At 38.1% G+C, this 16385-nt stretch overlaps 1 protein-coding gene, 1 long non-coding RNA gene and 1 pseudogene across 3 annotated transcripts in view; 1 reads left to right on the plus strand and 2 right to left on the minus strand.

Annotated features, from left to right (window-relative positions):
* The window catches only part of LOC309642731, a 414473-nt gene that overhangs the window by 174005 nt on the left and 224083 nt on the right, over positions 1 to 16385 (plus strand). The window lies entirely within an intron of this gene.
* On the minus strand, positions 180 to 2083 carry LOC309642695 (mirror-image polydactyly gene 1 protein pseudogene; annotated as a pseudogene). Its single transcript has one exon. The product of its transcript is annotated as a mirror-image polydactyly gene 1 protein pseudogene (transcript).
* Positions 6132 to 16385, minus strand: part of MCU (mitochondrial calcium uniporter) — a 221220-nt gene continuing 210966 nt past the window's right edge. Inside the window, exons 7-8 of the mRNA XM_082424565.1 lie at positions 9474 to 9590; positions 6132 to 8103 (exon numbers count right to left, since the gene is read on the minus strand). Of these exons, the coding sequence (XP_082280691.1) occupies positions 8026 to 8103; positions 9474 to 9590 (195 nt within the window). The 3' untranslated portion in view covers positions 6132 to 8025. The remainder of the gene's footprint in view (positions 8104 to 9473; positions 9591 to 16385) is intronic.

The raw sequence follows: 16385 nt of genomic DNA on the forward strand, positions 1-16385 counted from the left end.
GCCTGCATGCAGCAACAAAGACCCAACGCAGCCAAAAATAAATAAATAAAATAAATAAATTTATAAAAAAACAAAACAAACAAGAGCTATACATTGCTTGTGGTTGGGTCTCTTAAATTCTTTTAATCTATAACAGTCCCTCCACCTCCCATGATACTTGTTGAAGAAACCCAGTCTTTTGTCCTACAGAACGTCTCACATCCTGGGTTTCACTGACCACCTCGTGTGGTGTCTTTTAGCTTCCCTTCTCTCACATTTATTTTTTATTTTTTAATTTTTTTGATAAGTCATTTTTATTATACGTTATAAAAGTAGTGTTCCATAACACATTGGAACAACGTTTTTTTAAACTGGTTTTCACCACAGACAGTTTGAGAAGCACTGATTTGGATGACTTGCTTCTCATCTGTACCACTGTGATTTGACAACAAAGGTTACTTTCCCACATTAAAAAAATTTTTTTCTTGCCAATATTCTAGACAAAAGCAAGAATCACCCATACAGCACTCTAGCCTCACAATTTCTTGACTCATTTATTCCAATAAAATATACCTTCAAACAATAACCCTAGCCATATCTTGTCCTTAGTCCTCTTTCATCCTTAACTCTGAAACTCTGCTCTTGGATCACAAACTTTCATTCTCCTACCTTCTTACTAAAACTGCTCTCTACTGTTCCTACTGGAATAAACACTTTGCCTGGATATGGACTTGCTTCCCTGAATGCAATGCTTGTGCAAAAACAGCCATCCATGGACTTACAGAATGCCTTACATATCACTATGAGATTCCACACAGCATTGTTCTGATCAAGGAACTCACTTCATAGCACATGAAGTGTGGCAATGGGCTCATGCTTACGAACACTGATCTTACCAAGTTCCACATCATCCTGACACAGCTAGCTTGATAAAACAGTGGAATGGATTTTTGAAGACTTGATTATAGTGCCAGATATGTGGCAATACCTGGTGGGGCTAGGACAAGGTTCTCCATGACAGTGTATATGCTCTAAACCAGAATCCAGTATATGGTACTTTTTCATCTACAGCCAATATTCACGGGTCCAGGAATCAAGGGGTTGAAATGGGAGTGGCTTCATTCATTATTACCCATAGTGATCCAATACTAAGATTTTTGCTTCCCATCTCTGCAAACTGAGATTCTGCTAATCCAGAGGTCTTATTAGTTCCAAAGGGAGAAAAACTTCCACCTGAGACAAAGCAGCATCCCATTCTTCTATCACTGCATTCATTTCTTCTGCAGTTATTCTTTTTACATTCCTTGGTCTTGTAGATTCTATCCACAATTATAGCTCCATTCTTCTGAATAGCTAGCTATCCCTGTGTCTGCACTGTTTATTCTGTTCAGTAATTCCTGTAATGTCATGTCATTTTCTTCAGGGTTAATATTTTCTAGCAGTTTTAGAGACATTTCCATATGCTTGGCTCGTGCAATTGCTTCACTTCTCTCCTCATTGGCTAACTGCTGTCGAGACATAATAGCTTCATCATGTTCCCTCTGCAAAATACACCTCTTCAACCAGAGCTGCTGTGTTTTCAGCAATTTGAGCTTCTGTTGCTTTTTCTTGGAGTTCCAGTTTAAGCTTTAGTTTTCTCTGTTCTTTATCTTCTTTAGTCAGTTTTTCTTAAAGTTTTTTATTGCTTGCTTTGAGAATGTCCAATTCTTTTAGAAGCAATGCTATTGTCTCCTCTTTAAGTCTGAAGTAACTTGACAAGGAATCATACATTTGTAATGCAAATCATTATTTCTATGTTCCATAATGTTGGATTTTTCTGTGGTGCAGTGAGCTGTCTTATCACCTAGATGAGGACTGATGACTTGAAAATTCCTTGATTTCTGCTCTGGCAGTTCTATGCCCTCATATGTAGCTTCATTAACTAATTCATTGGATTTCTGTTGCATGCTTCCCTTAGAATTCACAGGCAGTTGCTCATCTGGCTGTGTACTTTTATTTCTCCCAGTGGTCTCTTGTTCAAGATAACTATGGGTTATGTCTGGACTAATGCAGCACTGTCCTGGTGTTAAAATATACTGGTTGATTATAAAATACAGGCAATGAAGGTTTCTTTCACAGCTGGATGGAAGAACAATAACAACCACCACTTATCTAGGCCCTTTTGACCAGTCGTCCATTTGTACTTCTGTTCTTCTTTGCTCTGGCAAGGTCTCTGGGTTTTGCGCCAAGATTTGAAGCTTTGTACAGCATGGCTCAGCGTGCCTCAAGAAGCACCGCATTCTTTGCCGAAACTTACAAGTGTGAGACCTGAGATGCGCCCCGCACCGCCCCAGGAGCCGACTGCGCACTCGCCCAGAGCTTCTCAGGCCCCACGCGCAGGCACCACGTCCACCAACCGACGCTCACTCGGAGCCTCCCTGCCCGCCTGGGGCTCCTCTGCGCGGGAAAGTGCGCTCGCCTGCGAAAATTCCCGCGGGCCACAACGGGAGAGCGAGCCAGCCACCGGTGGCGCGCGGGGCCCACGGGGAGCAGAGGCTTCTCACATTTAATGTTAACTCTTGTTCGTATTTTCCTACTTTTCTAAAGTATGTGCTATTAGAAATTAAAACAAAAATACTCCGGTGACAGTGAACGAATTTAATGCACAGGCAGGAGTGGGGGAAATGGATCACTTAGGAGATAGATTAACCACTCTTCAGGAGAAATCTGAGCTAGGATAACAATTTGAGAGAGCTACCAGCGTATAAATGGTAACTGAAATTGGGGGAGGGGAATGGATGAGATCATTCATGGAAAATGGGGTCCAAGATGGAACCTTGGAGAAGCCTAATATAAAGATGTGGGCAGAGGAAGAGGATGCTGCGAAATAGGCTGAGAAGTAGTCAGAGATTTACAGAGAAGTAGTCATCACAAGAGCTGAGGGCAGTTTCAAGGCGGAAGGATTGCTCAGTGGATGATGCATTTATAAAACATACATAAATGAATATTTATAAAGCGGGTCATTTTATATTCAGTAGGGCTTGTTAAAATTAACCTATACATTTATCCTAAGGAAATAACCACATAGTGCATTTTGGAAGACAAGGAGTTTGGACTTATTTGCGGAGCAACGAAATAAAGGTTGTTGGCAGTGACAAAAATGAACGACAACCCTTAACAGTTTTGGTGAAACTGAGTTCCAAAATCTAAGAAGTTCCACATTTCTGTGAAATCTTTCCGGACAGATTTTAAAAATTCAACCTATTTGTATTTGTTTTTGTAAGCATCTACTGTGTGCTTACCACTACACCCTCACAAGCAAGATACAATAGTATGTACATGTGACATGATCTCTATCCTTTCCATTTACCATAGTCACCATACTCACCAATCCTCACTCAGTCTGGTTGTTTGATCATAGAATTCACTGATGAGTTATGACACAGATGCCCTCTCTATGCCTCAGTTTCCTTCTCTTTAAAGCCACGGTTTGATGAGGTCAGTGGTTCGCATCAGAATCACCAGGAGCGCTTGTTGAACACAGATTGCTGGTTCCACTCCTAGTTTGATTCAGTAGGGAGTGGAGAACTTGCATTTCTGGAGAGGTAAGTTGCTGTTCCGGGAACCATACTCTGAGAACCCTTTTACTTTCTCCAGCTCTAAAAGTCTATGATCCCTTAGCAAAACTGCATTACCTATGCTCACTAATGGATTTAACACTCTCCGTTATTCACCAGAGCCTAAGAGGATGTTGTGGAATATGTAGTTATTATTTGCCTTAAAAAAATTTTTTTTTTTTACTGGAATATAGTTGACTTAGAATGTTGTGTTAGTTTCAGGTGTACAGCAAAGTGAATAAGTTATACATATACATAGATCCATTCTTTTTCAGATTCTTTTCCTATGTATGTTATTACAGAATATTGAGTAGAGTTCCCTATGCTATACAGTAGGTCCTTATTAGTTATCTATTTTATATATAGTAGTGTGTATATGTTAATCCCAAGCTCCTAATTTATCACTTCCCCCCCCCACCCCGTTTCCCCTCTGGCAACCATAAGTTTGATTTCGAGATGTGAGTCTGTTTCTGTTTTGTAAATAAGTTCATATGTATCACTTTTTTATTAGATTCCACATATAAGTGATATCATATGATATTTGTCTTTCTCTGTCTGACTTACTTCACTTAGTATGATAATCTCTAGGTCCATCCATGTTGCTGCAAATGGCATTATTTCATTCTTTTTTATGCCTGAGTAATATTCCACTGTATGTATGTACCACATCTTCTTTACCCATTCCTCTGTCAATGGACATTTACGTTGCTTCCACATCTTGGCTATTGTAAATAGTGCTGCAATGAACATTGGGGTGCATGTATCTTTTTGAATTATGGTTTTCTCCAGATATATGCCTAGGAGTAGGATTGCTGGATCATATGGTAGTTCTATATTTAGTTTTTAAGGAACCTCCATACTGTTTTGTTCTCCATAATGGTTGTATCAATTTACATTCCCACCAACAGTGTAGGAGGGTTCCCTTTTCTCCACACCTTCTCCAGCATTTATTGTTTGTAGGTTTTTGGATGATGGCCATTCTGACTGGTGTGAGGTGATACCTCATTGTAGTTTTGATATGCATTTCTCTAATAATTAGTGATGTTGAGCATCTTTTCATGTGCTTTTTTGCCATCTGTACGTCTTCTTTGGAGAAATGCCTATTTAAATCTGCCCATTTTTTGATAGGATTGTTTGTTTTTTTGACATTGAGCTGCGTGAGCTGTTCGTATATTTTGGAGATTAATCCCTTGTCAGTTGCTTTGCAAATATTTTCTCCCATTCTGTGGGTTGTCTTTTCATTTTGTTTATAGTTTCCTTTGCTGTGCAAAAGCTTTTAAGCTTAATTAGGTCTCATTTATTTTCGTTACTCTAGGAGGTGGATCAAAAAAGATATTGCTGTGATTTATGTCAGAGAGTGTTCTGCCTGTTTTCCTTTAAGAGCTTTATAGTATCCGGCCTTGCATTTAGGTCTTTAATCCATTTTGAGTTTATTTTTGTGTATGGTGTTAAGAAGTGTTCTAATTTCATTCTTTTACATGTAGCTGTCCAGTCTTCCCAGCACCACTTATTGAAGAGACTCTTTTCTCCATTGTATATTCTTGCCTCCTTTGTCATAGACTAGTTGACCATAGGTGCATGGGTGTAGTTATTATTTGTTGAATGCAAACAACGGCTTAATATTTTCAATCTTATCTTCTTAAACCTTACATATCTTAGGGATGTTTGTGTTCAGTTGCTGTGAGCTGCCAGGAGGCAGGACCGTAGCTGTGGAGGCTCTTAGTACATCTCACACTGCACTTAATGCAGACATTTAATACATGCTTTTTGATATGACTTCGATAGTCTAGGTGGCATGTGATATTTTCCCATTTGGTGATCATTATAAATTTGATACAAACTCTTAAAATAATGAGTATTTGATCTTAGTTCATCCTTGAACAAGTTTCTGGAGTCCAGGAGACCACATTGGGCAATCTGGTGATCTGATATAATGGAGATATTTCCTGTTAATCAGGAGATAAGGATATTAGTGTCAGTGCTGTCCTTGGCTCTATCACGGTTGCAGAGGTCACTGAACCTCTAGTGGCTCTGGAAAACTAGGAAAATACTGACCATCTTAAGTTCAGGAAGAATTCATGAAATGCCTTTTAAAAATATAGGCTCCAGGAACAAAACTTAATTTCAAAATGGTATTTTTAAAAAAATTTTAATTAATTAATTAATTAATTTTGGCTGTGTTGGGTCTTCGTTTCTGTGCGAGGGCTTTCTCCAGTTGCGGCGAGCGGGGACCACTCTTCATCGTGGTGCACGGGCCTCTCACTGTCGTGGCCTCTCCTGTTGTGGAGCACAGGCTCCAGACGCACAGGCTCAGTAGTTGTGGCTCATGGGCCTAGCTGCTCCGTGGCATGTGAGATCTTCCCAGACCGGGGCACGAACCCGTGTCCTCTGAATTGGCAGGTGTATTCTTAACCACTGTGCCACCAGGGAAGCCCCCAAAATGGTATTTTTATAAAAATTAATTTTAGAGGTAAAAATCTTTCCACCTTGAATCAGAATAAGCTTGTTTTTGTTTCTGATCTTGGTTGTTTTGCTTTAAAGAATGAGATGCTATAGTTCAAAAATTGAATAAGTATTTATTGTTCCAGAAGGTACATTGCTTTTTATACATATTTCATAAATGATACAGGATTTTACACATGTTCAATATTTTGCTATTTGTTTAAAGGACTTTTCTCCATGTCCTCCCTCCCCTTGCCTCCCACACACCCTGAAAGGATTTGCTCATTGCACTGTGCTGTTTCTTCTTAAAAACCCTGTGTACAAACAGGATAAATGGTTTAAAAATAATTCATACACCTTAACAGAAATAAATGAGGGAAGGGGGTTGAACGACTGGGGGTGGTGGGTGGGGAAGGAAGTGGGAGGAGAGATGAGAAGTGGAGACATGCATCCTTTCATTCCATCATGCCAGTGGAAGGGGTGGTGGCAGAAGCAGCAGCAGCAATCCTGGCTGGCCTTCAACCTCTGCAAGGCACCTGGAGTCTGGGTTTGTCATTTAAAGTGTTTCTCTTCATACACAATGATCCCAAAGGAGGAAGAAAAAGAGAAAGAAATCCCTTGCCACAATGAAGAGGGATGAATCATGTGAAAGAAAAAAGCCAATCAATCAGCTGTGTGGCAAGCCCCATCATCCTTTCCATCCTGCCCCTGCAGTAGTTAAAAACAGGATAGTAGACACAGATTCCTTTGACTCTTCAAGTGTGATGTCATCTGGAAATATGGTAGAAAATATTTTGATAGAGTATAAGATTAACTCCTTTTTCTCTGAATTTAAGATAAGAAAAAATAGGGTGAAGAGGGTAGGCTGAAAGAAGCCATAGAAATGTATTCCTGTACAAAGATAAATTGCACCCTTTGAGATCCACACACTTGATTTACAACTACTGAAGTGGTGAAGGTGGGAGGGCTCACAAACAGTGTGGGAGTGTGTGTCCTTCGAGATTAACAAGGCCTCCAGACAAGGTAGTGCCATCTGGGTGGCCTGGAATGCTGTCACACAAACAGATTAACAGCAATGAAACTATTCTGGTTCTGAAATGGCTACAGAGCCATGATTTTTAGCCAATTTGTAAACCTTACATCTTCCTGATTTGGTAATACAGCTGAACACTCCGCCTCTGGCTTGAGCTGTGGAGGGAGAGGGGAGTATCAATGGGATAGTTAAATAAAGGAGGGAAATCTGTCCTCCTCTTAAAGATTAATTAGTAAAAAACAAAACAAAACAAAAAAACCTCATGCAGTGTTGCCAATTATTTCTAGACAGTGATCCAGAGAACTGGAATATTGAGACATTTAAGAAGGTATGAAGGGATAATCCAAAGTGTCAATTATCAAACAGTCATAAGTTGCTTCCAATTATCATATGGATAAAATTAGTGTACCAACAGGTGTGGGTGGTCAGAAATGGGACACAAACGGGAGAGATTCCTGGTAACTTTGCAGAGACTGGGTCCAATCTAAAATAAATGCTAATGACATGGGCTCAGACTCTGTTTGCCACCCACGTATCTCGAGGGTTTGCTTTTCTGGTATATTTATTTACTGCTATGTCAAAAATAAGAAAAGTTAAATTAAAAAAAAATTTAGAGCTGAGTGGGGTGCTGGTGTGTTACTATTTTGCTGACCCTGAAAAGAAGATGCAAGAAACAACACCCCTAGCATCATTTTCTCTCAACTATAATAATAATGCATTATTTTCATCTAGAAACTGAGATTCTTGATTAAGACAATATTCACTAAGCCCTTTGAGCTTATATTCCACAAAGCCTGATGGTCAGATTTTAACATTCCTTTCTTCCCTAAGATCCTTTTGTTTTTGTTTTTTAATTAAAGGTAAAAACCCTCTACCCCGACATGGCTCCCAGCTTCCACCTGCAATGCTTTAATTAAAAAGGCCATAGTTATAAACAGGTGTTCTTTCTGCTGGGATTCAGAGGCTCTCCGCAGATCAATCTTCCTCACCAATCTGTCGGAGGGGCAGATGTACTTGTAGTGGGTCTCTCAGTCTCTTAAGGTCCATTTCTGCCTAAAATAGAAACAAAAGGTGAGAACACTGGCTAGTCAAGCTTTCAATGATATTACTGTCTCCTGAGAAGAGGAAATTGTCTTCCCTCCATCACTATGAGTCAGAGAAATCATCTCAATCACTCTCAAAGTAAGAGTGCCTCAGAGGCAAAGAATGTTAAAGGCACAGGACAACAAAGCGGACAGAAACAGAAGTCTGTCCTGGCAGTTTCAGCTATCAACAGAGCCTCCAGAAAAGACTGTGCAATCAACAGGGCAGGACTCAGGGGCTCAAGAATGTGGGAGCATCTGATGCACCTTGATGGCATTTCTCCAGGGAGAAGCCCTTTTACAAACTTTTTGCCTGGAGCCAGAATTCAAATTTATGCTCCTCAAGACTTTAGTTATTTGTCTAGTAGTTGTTTAAGTTTTTCACTAATCAGTAATTTTTAAAACAGGGAGGTGCAGTCAACTGCAGCACTTTCAAAACTCACATGTGCTTGGGCATCACCCCTGAGGAGCTGGATTAATAGGTTTAGGGCAGGGCTGAAGCACCTGTATTTTTAATAGCTCCAGAGATGATTCTGACGCATTCCCTCCAGTTGAGAACCACCACACAGAGCAACAGAAGGTAAGAATTCACTTAGGCCAAGGCAGGGAGATGAAGTAAGCCTATTCAAAGCACAACCCCGTCACCAAAAAGGGACAGAGAAGGCGGAGAAGGTCCAGAGGAGAGTAATTAAACATTAAAGAGAATGGAAGGGCTTCCAGAGGTTTTAAAAAAATCTCTAAAGTCATGAAAGACTGCAGAGAAAAGGAATGAGGATTTCTTCACCAAAATCAAAGATATCAGAGTGAGGGGGAGGCACGATCAGAAATGTGAAAGAGGTAGCTGTTATGAAAAATAAGATATTAGTCTTTTAAAAAAGCATTTCTGGCTCAATAATCTTTGACCTGCACCTAGCAAACATTTCTAGTAGTCTCTCTCTGACCTGGATTTAATTTGGCTCCATTGCTACCACACATCTTAGGTGAGAGATCTTTGGGTCAATTGCAGAAAGATTAAAAAAAGAGAGAAAAGTAAAAACAGACCTCTCTAAAGAAACAAAATGAAAAATATAAAAATAGGTTTAAAAATTTCAATATGCTAGTGATAAAAGGATAGATAGGACCCATTATCTTTTCACCTGCTTGTGTTATGAAACTTTCTGGAGCGGTGACCATGCTAAAATAGTCATTTTTATCAATTGAGGAATAATTTACATAGGAAGAAGAGGATTGGATCATTCTTTCAGAGTTTACCCATCTAAGTACTTGATTGTAGATGATGATGATGATGATAATGCCATACAAGATGGGGCTGGGATTTATTTTAATTTTTGTAAAACTTACCTGAGCAATTGCATCTTTGAGTTGATTGTATTTCTCTAGGTCAAAACGTGACTTTTTGGCTCCTTTATGGAAAAATAATAAGTATTGTCTGTCTCTGGCTTCTGGATAAACATATTCCTACAAAAATAAAGAAGAAATTAAATTATACTCCTTAGCACACTATCTTCACAAAATAAGCATTTACTATTGATTAGATTCAGTACACATGAGCACATATAAAGATATACTACTGACATGTGCTGTATTACATATTTATTTCTTAAACATTTTTTATTGCAAAACACACACAGAAGAGTACACACACAAAAAATGTACGTCATAAAGAATCATCATCATGTAATAAATGTTAATCATCACCAGAGAAAATAGAATACCACCAGTAACTCACAAGCCCCCTTCCTGCCCCTTTCCAATTACTAACCCCTCCTTCCCCACCAAAGTAATCACTATCTTGACTTTTATGGTAACTGTTTTCCTGCTCTCTTTACAGCTTTCTTACTTAAGCATGCATTCCCCTGAGCTCTACGGCTGAGTTTTACCTGTTTTTTGAATTTTATAAAAATGGAGTCAGATAGTATGCATTGTGTATGGCTACTTTCACTCAATATCATGTTTGTGATATTCACCTTTTGCATGTAGCTGTAGTCTGTTCATTTCCATTGATATGTTATATTCTATTGTGTGGCTACATCACAATTTATTTATCTGTTGTACTACTGATAGATTTTAGGGTTGTTTCTAGGTTTTAGCTGTTGTAAATAATGCTGTCAAAATCATCTCTGGACTTATCTTCTGTTGGGTATAAACCTATGAATGGAAATCCTGGACCACAGGGTATGCTTGTGTTCAAATTTAAGGAGTGACATCAAAACGGCTGTACCAGTTATACTCCCATAAGCAGGACATGAGTTGCCATCACTTCACCTCCTTGCCAATACTTGGTATTGTCAGTTAAAAAACGAGTTAGGCAGAAATACTACCTCAGATTCTGTTCCCTTATAGGTTATTTCAAAATATTGAGTATAGTTCCCTGTGCTATACTATAGGTCCTTGTTGGTTATCTATTTTATATAGTTTGTATATGTTAATCCCAAACTCCTAATTTATATTATTTATTTTACTACCTCATATTTTAAAAACAACTTTACTTGAGATACCATAAAATTTACCCATTTAAAGTATAATAGTCAATGCTTTTTAGCATAGTCACAGAACTGTACAACCATTACTACAATAATTTTTAGAATATTTTCATCATCCCCCAAAGAAACCCCATACCCTTTAACATCACTTCCTATTTCCCTCCATACTTCCAGTTCTAAGTTAACTACTAGCCTATTTTCTGTCTCTATAGATTTGCCTCTTCTGGATATTTCATAAGTGGAATCATAAAAAAGCCTTTTGTGTCTGGCTTCTTTCAAGGCTCATCTATTTGTAGCATGTATCAGTACATTATTTCTTTTTATTGACAAATAATACTCCATTAAATGGATATGCTACATCAGGGGTCCCCAACCTCCCGGCTGCGGACCGGTAGCGGTCCATGGCCTGTTAGGAACTAGACCGCACAGCAGGATGTGAGCAGTGGGCGAGCCAGCGAAGCTTCATCTGCCGCTCCCCATCACTCGCATTACCGCCTGAACCATCCCCCGCCATCCCCTCCCCCGGGGAAAAATCGTCTTCCACGAAACCGGTCCCTGGTGCCAAAAAGGTTGGGGACCACTGTGCTACATTTTATTTATCTATCTGTCAATTGATAGACATTTGGGTTTTTTCCACTTTTTGGCTATTATGAATAATCTTGCTATGAACACTTGTGTACAAATTTTTGTGTGGACACGTTTTTATTCCTCTTGAAGAGATATAGCATTTTCCTGATCACTCATGAAGCTGAGGCCTTTTCACATCCTCTTTTATATTATTGGCCATTTGCATATCCTCTTTTAGAAGTGCCTGTACAAACCTCTTGCCATTTTTTTCCTACTGGATTGTGTGTCTTTTTCTTACTGATTTGTAGGATTTGTTAATATATTATGGATATGGATCCTTTGTTGGATATACATACTGGAAACATCTCCTCCCAGCCCACTCTCCCTCTTCATGGTGCTCTTTAATAAATAGATGTCCTTAATGTTAATATAGCCTAATTTATCATTCCTATTCTTTATGGTTAGCACTTTTCATTCTGTGTAAAAAGTCATTCCCTCTTCCACAGTAATTAAAATATTCTTCTATATTATTATCTGCCAGGAGCTTCATCGTGTTACCTTTTATATTTAGATCAACAATCTGTCTGGAATTAATTTTTGTTTATAGTGTAAGGATGGGGTCATTTCTTTTTTCTATATGGATATTCAATTGTCCTAGCACCATTTATCAAAAAACTCTTTCCCTGCAGTGCCAGTTTTTTAAAATCAAAAGTTCATTTATACTAGGTCTATTTCTACTTCTCTCTTTTATTCCACTGGACTATTTGTCCATCCCTGTGTCACTGTCTTACACTGCAGTACTGTAACTAAAGCTGCAGTCTTCATATCTGATAGAGTAAATCCTCTTACCTAGTTTTTCTTCAAGTGTTTATTGCTTTACTTAGTCCTCTGTATTTCCATATACATTTTAGAATCAGTTTATTAAAATCTCTTCCCCCAACTCCAAATCTGTTGGGATTCTGACTGGGACTGCACTGAATCTAATAGATCAATGTGGATAAAACCAACATTTTTGCACTATTTACTTTTCTAGTCCAAGAACATGCTATATCATTACATTTATTAACTCTCCTATAATTTTGTTTCTCTACATAGAGGTCTTGTACATCTTTTGCATGATTTATTTATTTATTTGGTTATTTATTTATTTTTAAAACATCTTTATTGGAGTGTAGTTGCTTTACAACAGTGTGTTAGTTTCTGCTTTATAACAAAGTGAATCAGCTATACATAAACATATATCCCCATATCTCCTCCCTCTTACGTCTCCCTCCCACCCTCCCTATTCCTCCCCTCTAGGTGGACACAAAGCACTGAGCTGATCTCCCTGTGCTATGCGGCTGCTTCCCACTAGCTATTTTACATTTGGTAGTGTACATATGTCTATGACACTCTCTCACTTCGTCCCAGCTTCCCCTTCCCCATGTCCTCAAGTCCATTCTCTACGTCTGCGTCTTTATTCCTGTCCTGCGACTAAGTTCTTCAGAACCATTTTTTTTTTAAGATTCCATATATATGTGTTATCATACAGCATTTTTCTCTTTCTGACTTACTTCACTCTGTATGACAGTCTCTAGGTCCATCCACCTCACTACAAATAACTCAGTTTTGTTTCTTTTTATGGCTGAGTAATAGTCCATTGTATATATGTGCCACATCTTCTTTATCCATTCATCTGTTGATGGACACTTAGGTTACTTCCATGTCCTGGCTATTGTAAATAGAGCTGCAATGAACATTGTGGTACATGACTCTTTTTGAATTGTGGTTTTCTCAGGGTATATGCCCAGTAGTGCGATTGCTGGGTCATATGGTAGTTCTATTTTCAGTTCTTTAAGGAACCTCCATACTGTTCTCCGTAGTGGCTGTATCAATTTACATTCCCACCAGCATTTATTGTTTGTAGATTTTTTGATGATGGCCATTCTGACTGGTGTGAGGTGACACCTCATTGTAGTTTTCATTTGCATTTCTCTAATGATTAGCGATGTTGAGCATCCTTTCATGTGTTTGTTGGCAATCTGTATCTCTTCTTTGGAGAAATGTCTATTTAGGTCTTCTGCCCATTTTTGGATTGGGTTGTTTGTTTTTTTGATACTGAGCTGCATGAGCTGCTTGTAAATTTTGGAGATTAATCCTTTGTCAGTTGCTTCATTTGCAAATATTTTCTCCCATTCTGAGGGTTGTCTTTTCATCTTGTTAATGGTTTCCTTTGCTGTGCAAAAGCTTTTAAGTTTCATTAGGTCCCATTTGTTTATTTTTGTTTTTATTTCCATTTCTCTAAGAGGGGGGTCAAAAAGGATCTAGCTGTGATGTATGTCATAGAGTGTTCTGCCTATCTTTTCCTCTAAGAGTTTTATAGTGTCTGGCCTTACATTTAGGTCTTTCATCCATTTTGAGTTTATTTTTGTGTATGGTGTTAGGGAGTGTTCTAATTTCATTCTTTTACATGTAGCTGTCCAGTTTTCCCAGCACCACTTATTGAAAAGGCTGTCTTCTCTCCATTGTATATTCTTCCCTCCTTTATCAAAGATAAGGTGACCATATGTGTGTGGGTTTATCTCTGGGCTTTCTATCCTGTTCCATTGATCTATATTTCTGTTTTTGTGCCAGTACCATACTGTCTTGATTACTGTAGCTTTGTAGTATAGTCTGAAGTGAGGGAGCCTGATTCCTCCAGCTCTGTTTTTCTTTCTCAAGATTGCTTTGGCTATTCGGGGTCTTTTGTGTTTCCATACAAATTGTGAAATTTTTTGTTCTAGTTCTGTGAAAAATGCCATTGGTAGTTGGATAGGGATTGCATTGGATGTGTAGATTGCTTTGGGTAGTATAGTCATTTTCACAATGTTGATTCTTCCAATTCAAGAACATGGTATATCTCTCCATCTGTTTGTATCATCTTTAATTTCTTTCATCAGTGTCTTATAGTTTTCTCCATATAGGTCTTTTGCCTCCTTAGGTAGGTTATTCCTAGGTATTTTATTCTTTTTGTTGCAATGGTAATGGGAGTGTATCCTTAATTTCTCTTTCATATTTTTCATCATTAGTGTATAGGAATGCAAGAGATTTCTGTGCATTAATTTTATATCCTGCTACTTTACCAAATTCATTGATTAGCTCTAGTAGTTTTCTGGTAGCATCTGTAGGATTCTCTATGTATAGTATCATGTCATCTGCAAACAGTGACAGCTTTACTTCTTCTTTTCCAATTTGTATTCCTTTTATTTCTTTTTCTTCTCTGACTGCTGTGGCTAAAACGTCCAAAACTATGTTGAATAATAGTGGTGAGAGTGGGCAACCTTGTCTTGTTCCTGATCTTAGTGGAAATGGTTTCAGTTTTTCACCATTGAGAACGATGTTGACTGTGGGTTTGTCACATATGGCCTTTATTATGTTGACATAAGTTCCCTCTATGCCTACGTTCTGGAGACTTTTTATCATAAATGGGTGTTGAATTTTGTCAAAAGCTTCTTCTGCATCTATTGAGATGATCATCTGGTTTTTCTCCTTCAGTTTGTTAATATGGTTTATCACATTGATTGATTTGCATATATTGAAGAATCCTTGCATTCCTGGGATAAACCCACTGGGTCATGGTGTATGATCCTTTTAATGTGCTGTTGGATTCTGTTTGCTAGTATTTTCTTGAGGATTTTTGCATCTATGTTCATCAGTGATATTGGTCTGTAGTTTTCATTTTTTGTATACGTTTGTCTGGTTTTGGTATGAGGTTGATGGTGGCCTTGTAGAGGGAGTTTGGGAGTGTTCCTCCCTCTGCTATATTTTGGAAGAGTTTGAGAAGGATAGGTGTTAGCTCTTTAAATGTTTGATAGAATTCGCCTGTGAAGCCATCTGGTCCTGGGCTTTTGTTTGTTGGAAGATTTTTAATCACAATTTCAATTTCAGTGCTTGTGATTGGTCTGTTTATATTTTCTATTTTTCCTGGTTCAGTCTCGGAAGGTTGTGCATTTCTAAGAATTTGTCCATTTCTTCCAGGGTGTCCATTTTATTGGCATATAGTTGCTTGTAGTAATCTCTCATGATCCTTTGTATTTCTGCAGTGTCAGTTGTTACTTCTCCTTTTTCATTTCTAATTCTATTGATTTGAGTCTTCTCCCTTTTTTTCTTGATGAGTCTGGCTAATGGTTTATCAATTTTGTTTATTTTCTCAAAGAACCAGCTTTTAGTTTTATTGATCTTAGCTTTTGTTTCCTTCATTTCTTTTTCATTTATTTCTGATCTGATCTTTATGGCTTCTTTCCTTCTGCTAACTTTGGGGTCTTTTTGTTCTTCTTTCTCTAATTGCTTTAGGTGTAAGGTTAGGTTGTTTATTTGATATGTTTCTTGTTTCTTGAGGTAAGATTGTATTGCTATAAACTTCCCTCTTAGAACTGCTTTAGCTGCATCCCATAGGTTTTGGCTCATCGTGTTTTCATTGTCATTTGTTTCTAGGTATTTTTTAATTTCCTCTTTGATTTCTTTAGTGATCTCTTAGTTATTTAGTAGTGTACTGTTTAGCCTCCATGTGTTTGTATTTTTCACAGATTTTTTCCTGTTATTGATATCTAGTCTCATAGCATTTTAGTTGGAAAAAATATTGATATGTTTTCAATTTTCTTAAATTGACAAAGGCTTGATTTGTGACCAAAGGTATGATCTATCCTGGAGAATGTTCCATGAGCACTTGAGAAGAAAGTATATTCTGTTGTTTTTGGATGGAATGTCCTATAAATATCAATTAAGTCCATCTTGTTTAATGTATCATTTAAACCTTGTGTTTATTTATTTTCATTTTGGATGATCTGTCCATTGGTGAAAGTGCGGTGTTAAAGTCCCCTACTATGATTGTGTTACTGTTGATTTCCCCTTTTATGGCTGTTAGCATTCGCCTTATGTATTGAGGTGCTCCTATGCTGGGTGCATAAATATTTACAATTGTTATATCTTCTTCTTGGATTGATTCCTTGATCATTATGTAGTGTCCTTCTTTGTCCCTGTAATAGTCTTTATTTTAGTCTATTTTGTCTGATATGAGAATTGCTACTTCAGCTTTCTTCTGATTTCCATTTGCATGGAATATCTTTTTCCATCCCCTCACTTTCAGTCTGTATGTGTCCCTAGGTCTGAAGTGGGTCTCTTTAGACAGCATATATATGGGTATTGTTTTTGTATCCATTCAGCCAGTCTATGTCTTTTGGTTGTA

This window comes from Balaenoptera physalus (genome assembly GCF_965194825.1).
Source record: "Balaenoptera physalus genome assembly, chromosome: 14".
NCBI classification, from domain to species: Eukaryota; Metazoa; Chordata; class Mammalia; order Artiodactyla; family Balaenopteridae; genus Balaenoptera; species Balaenoptera physalus.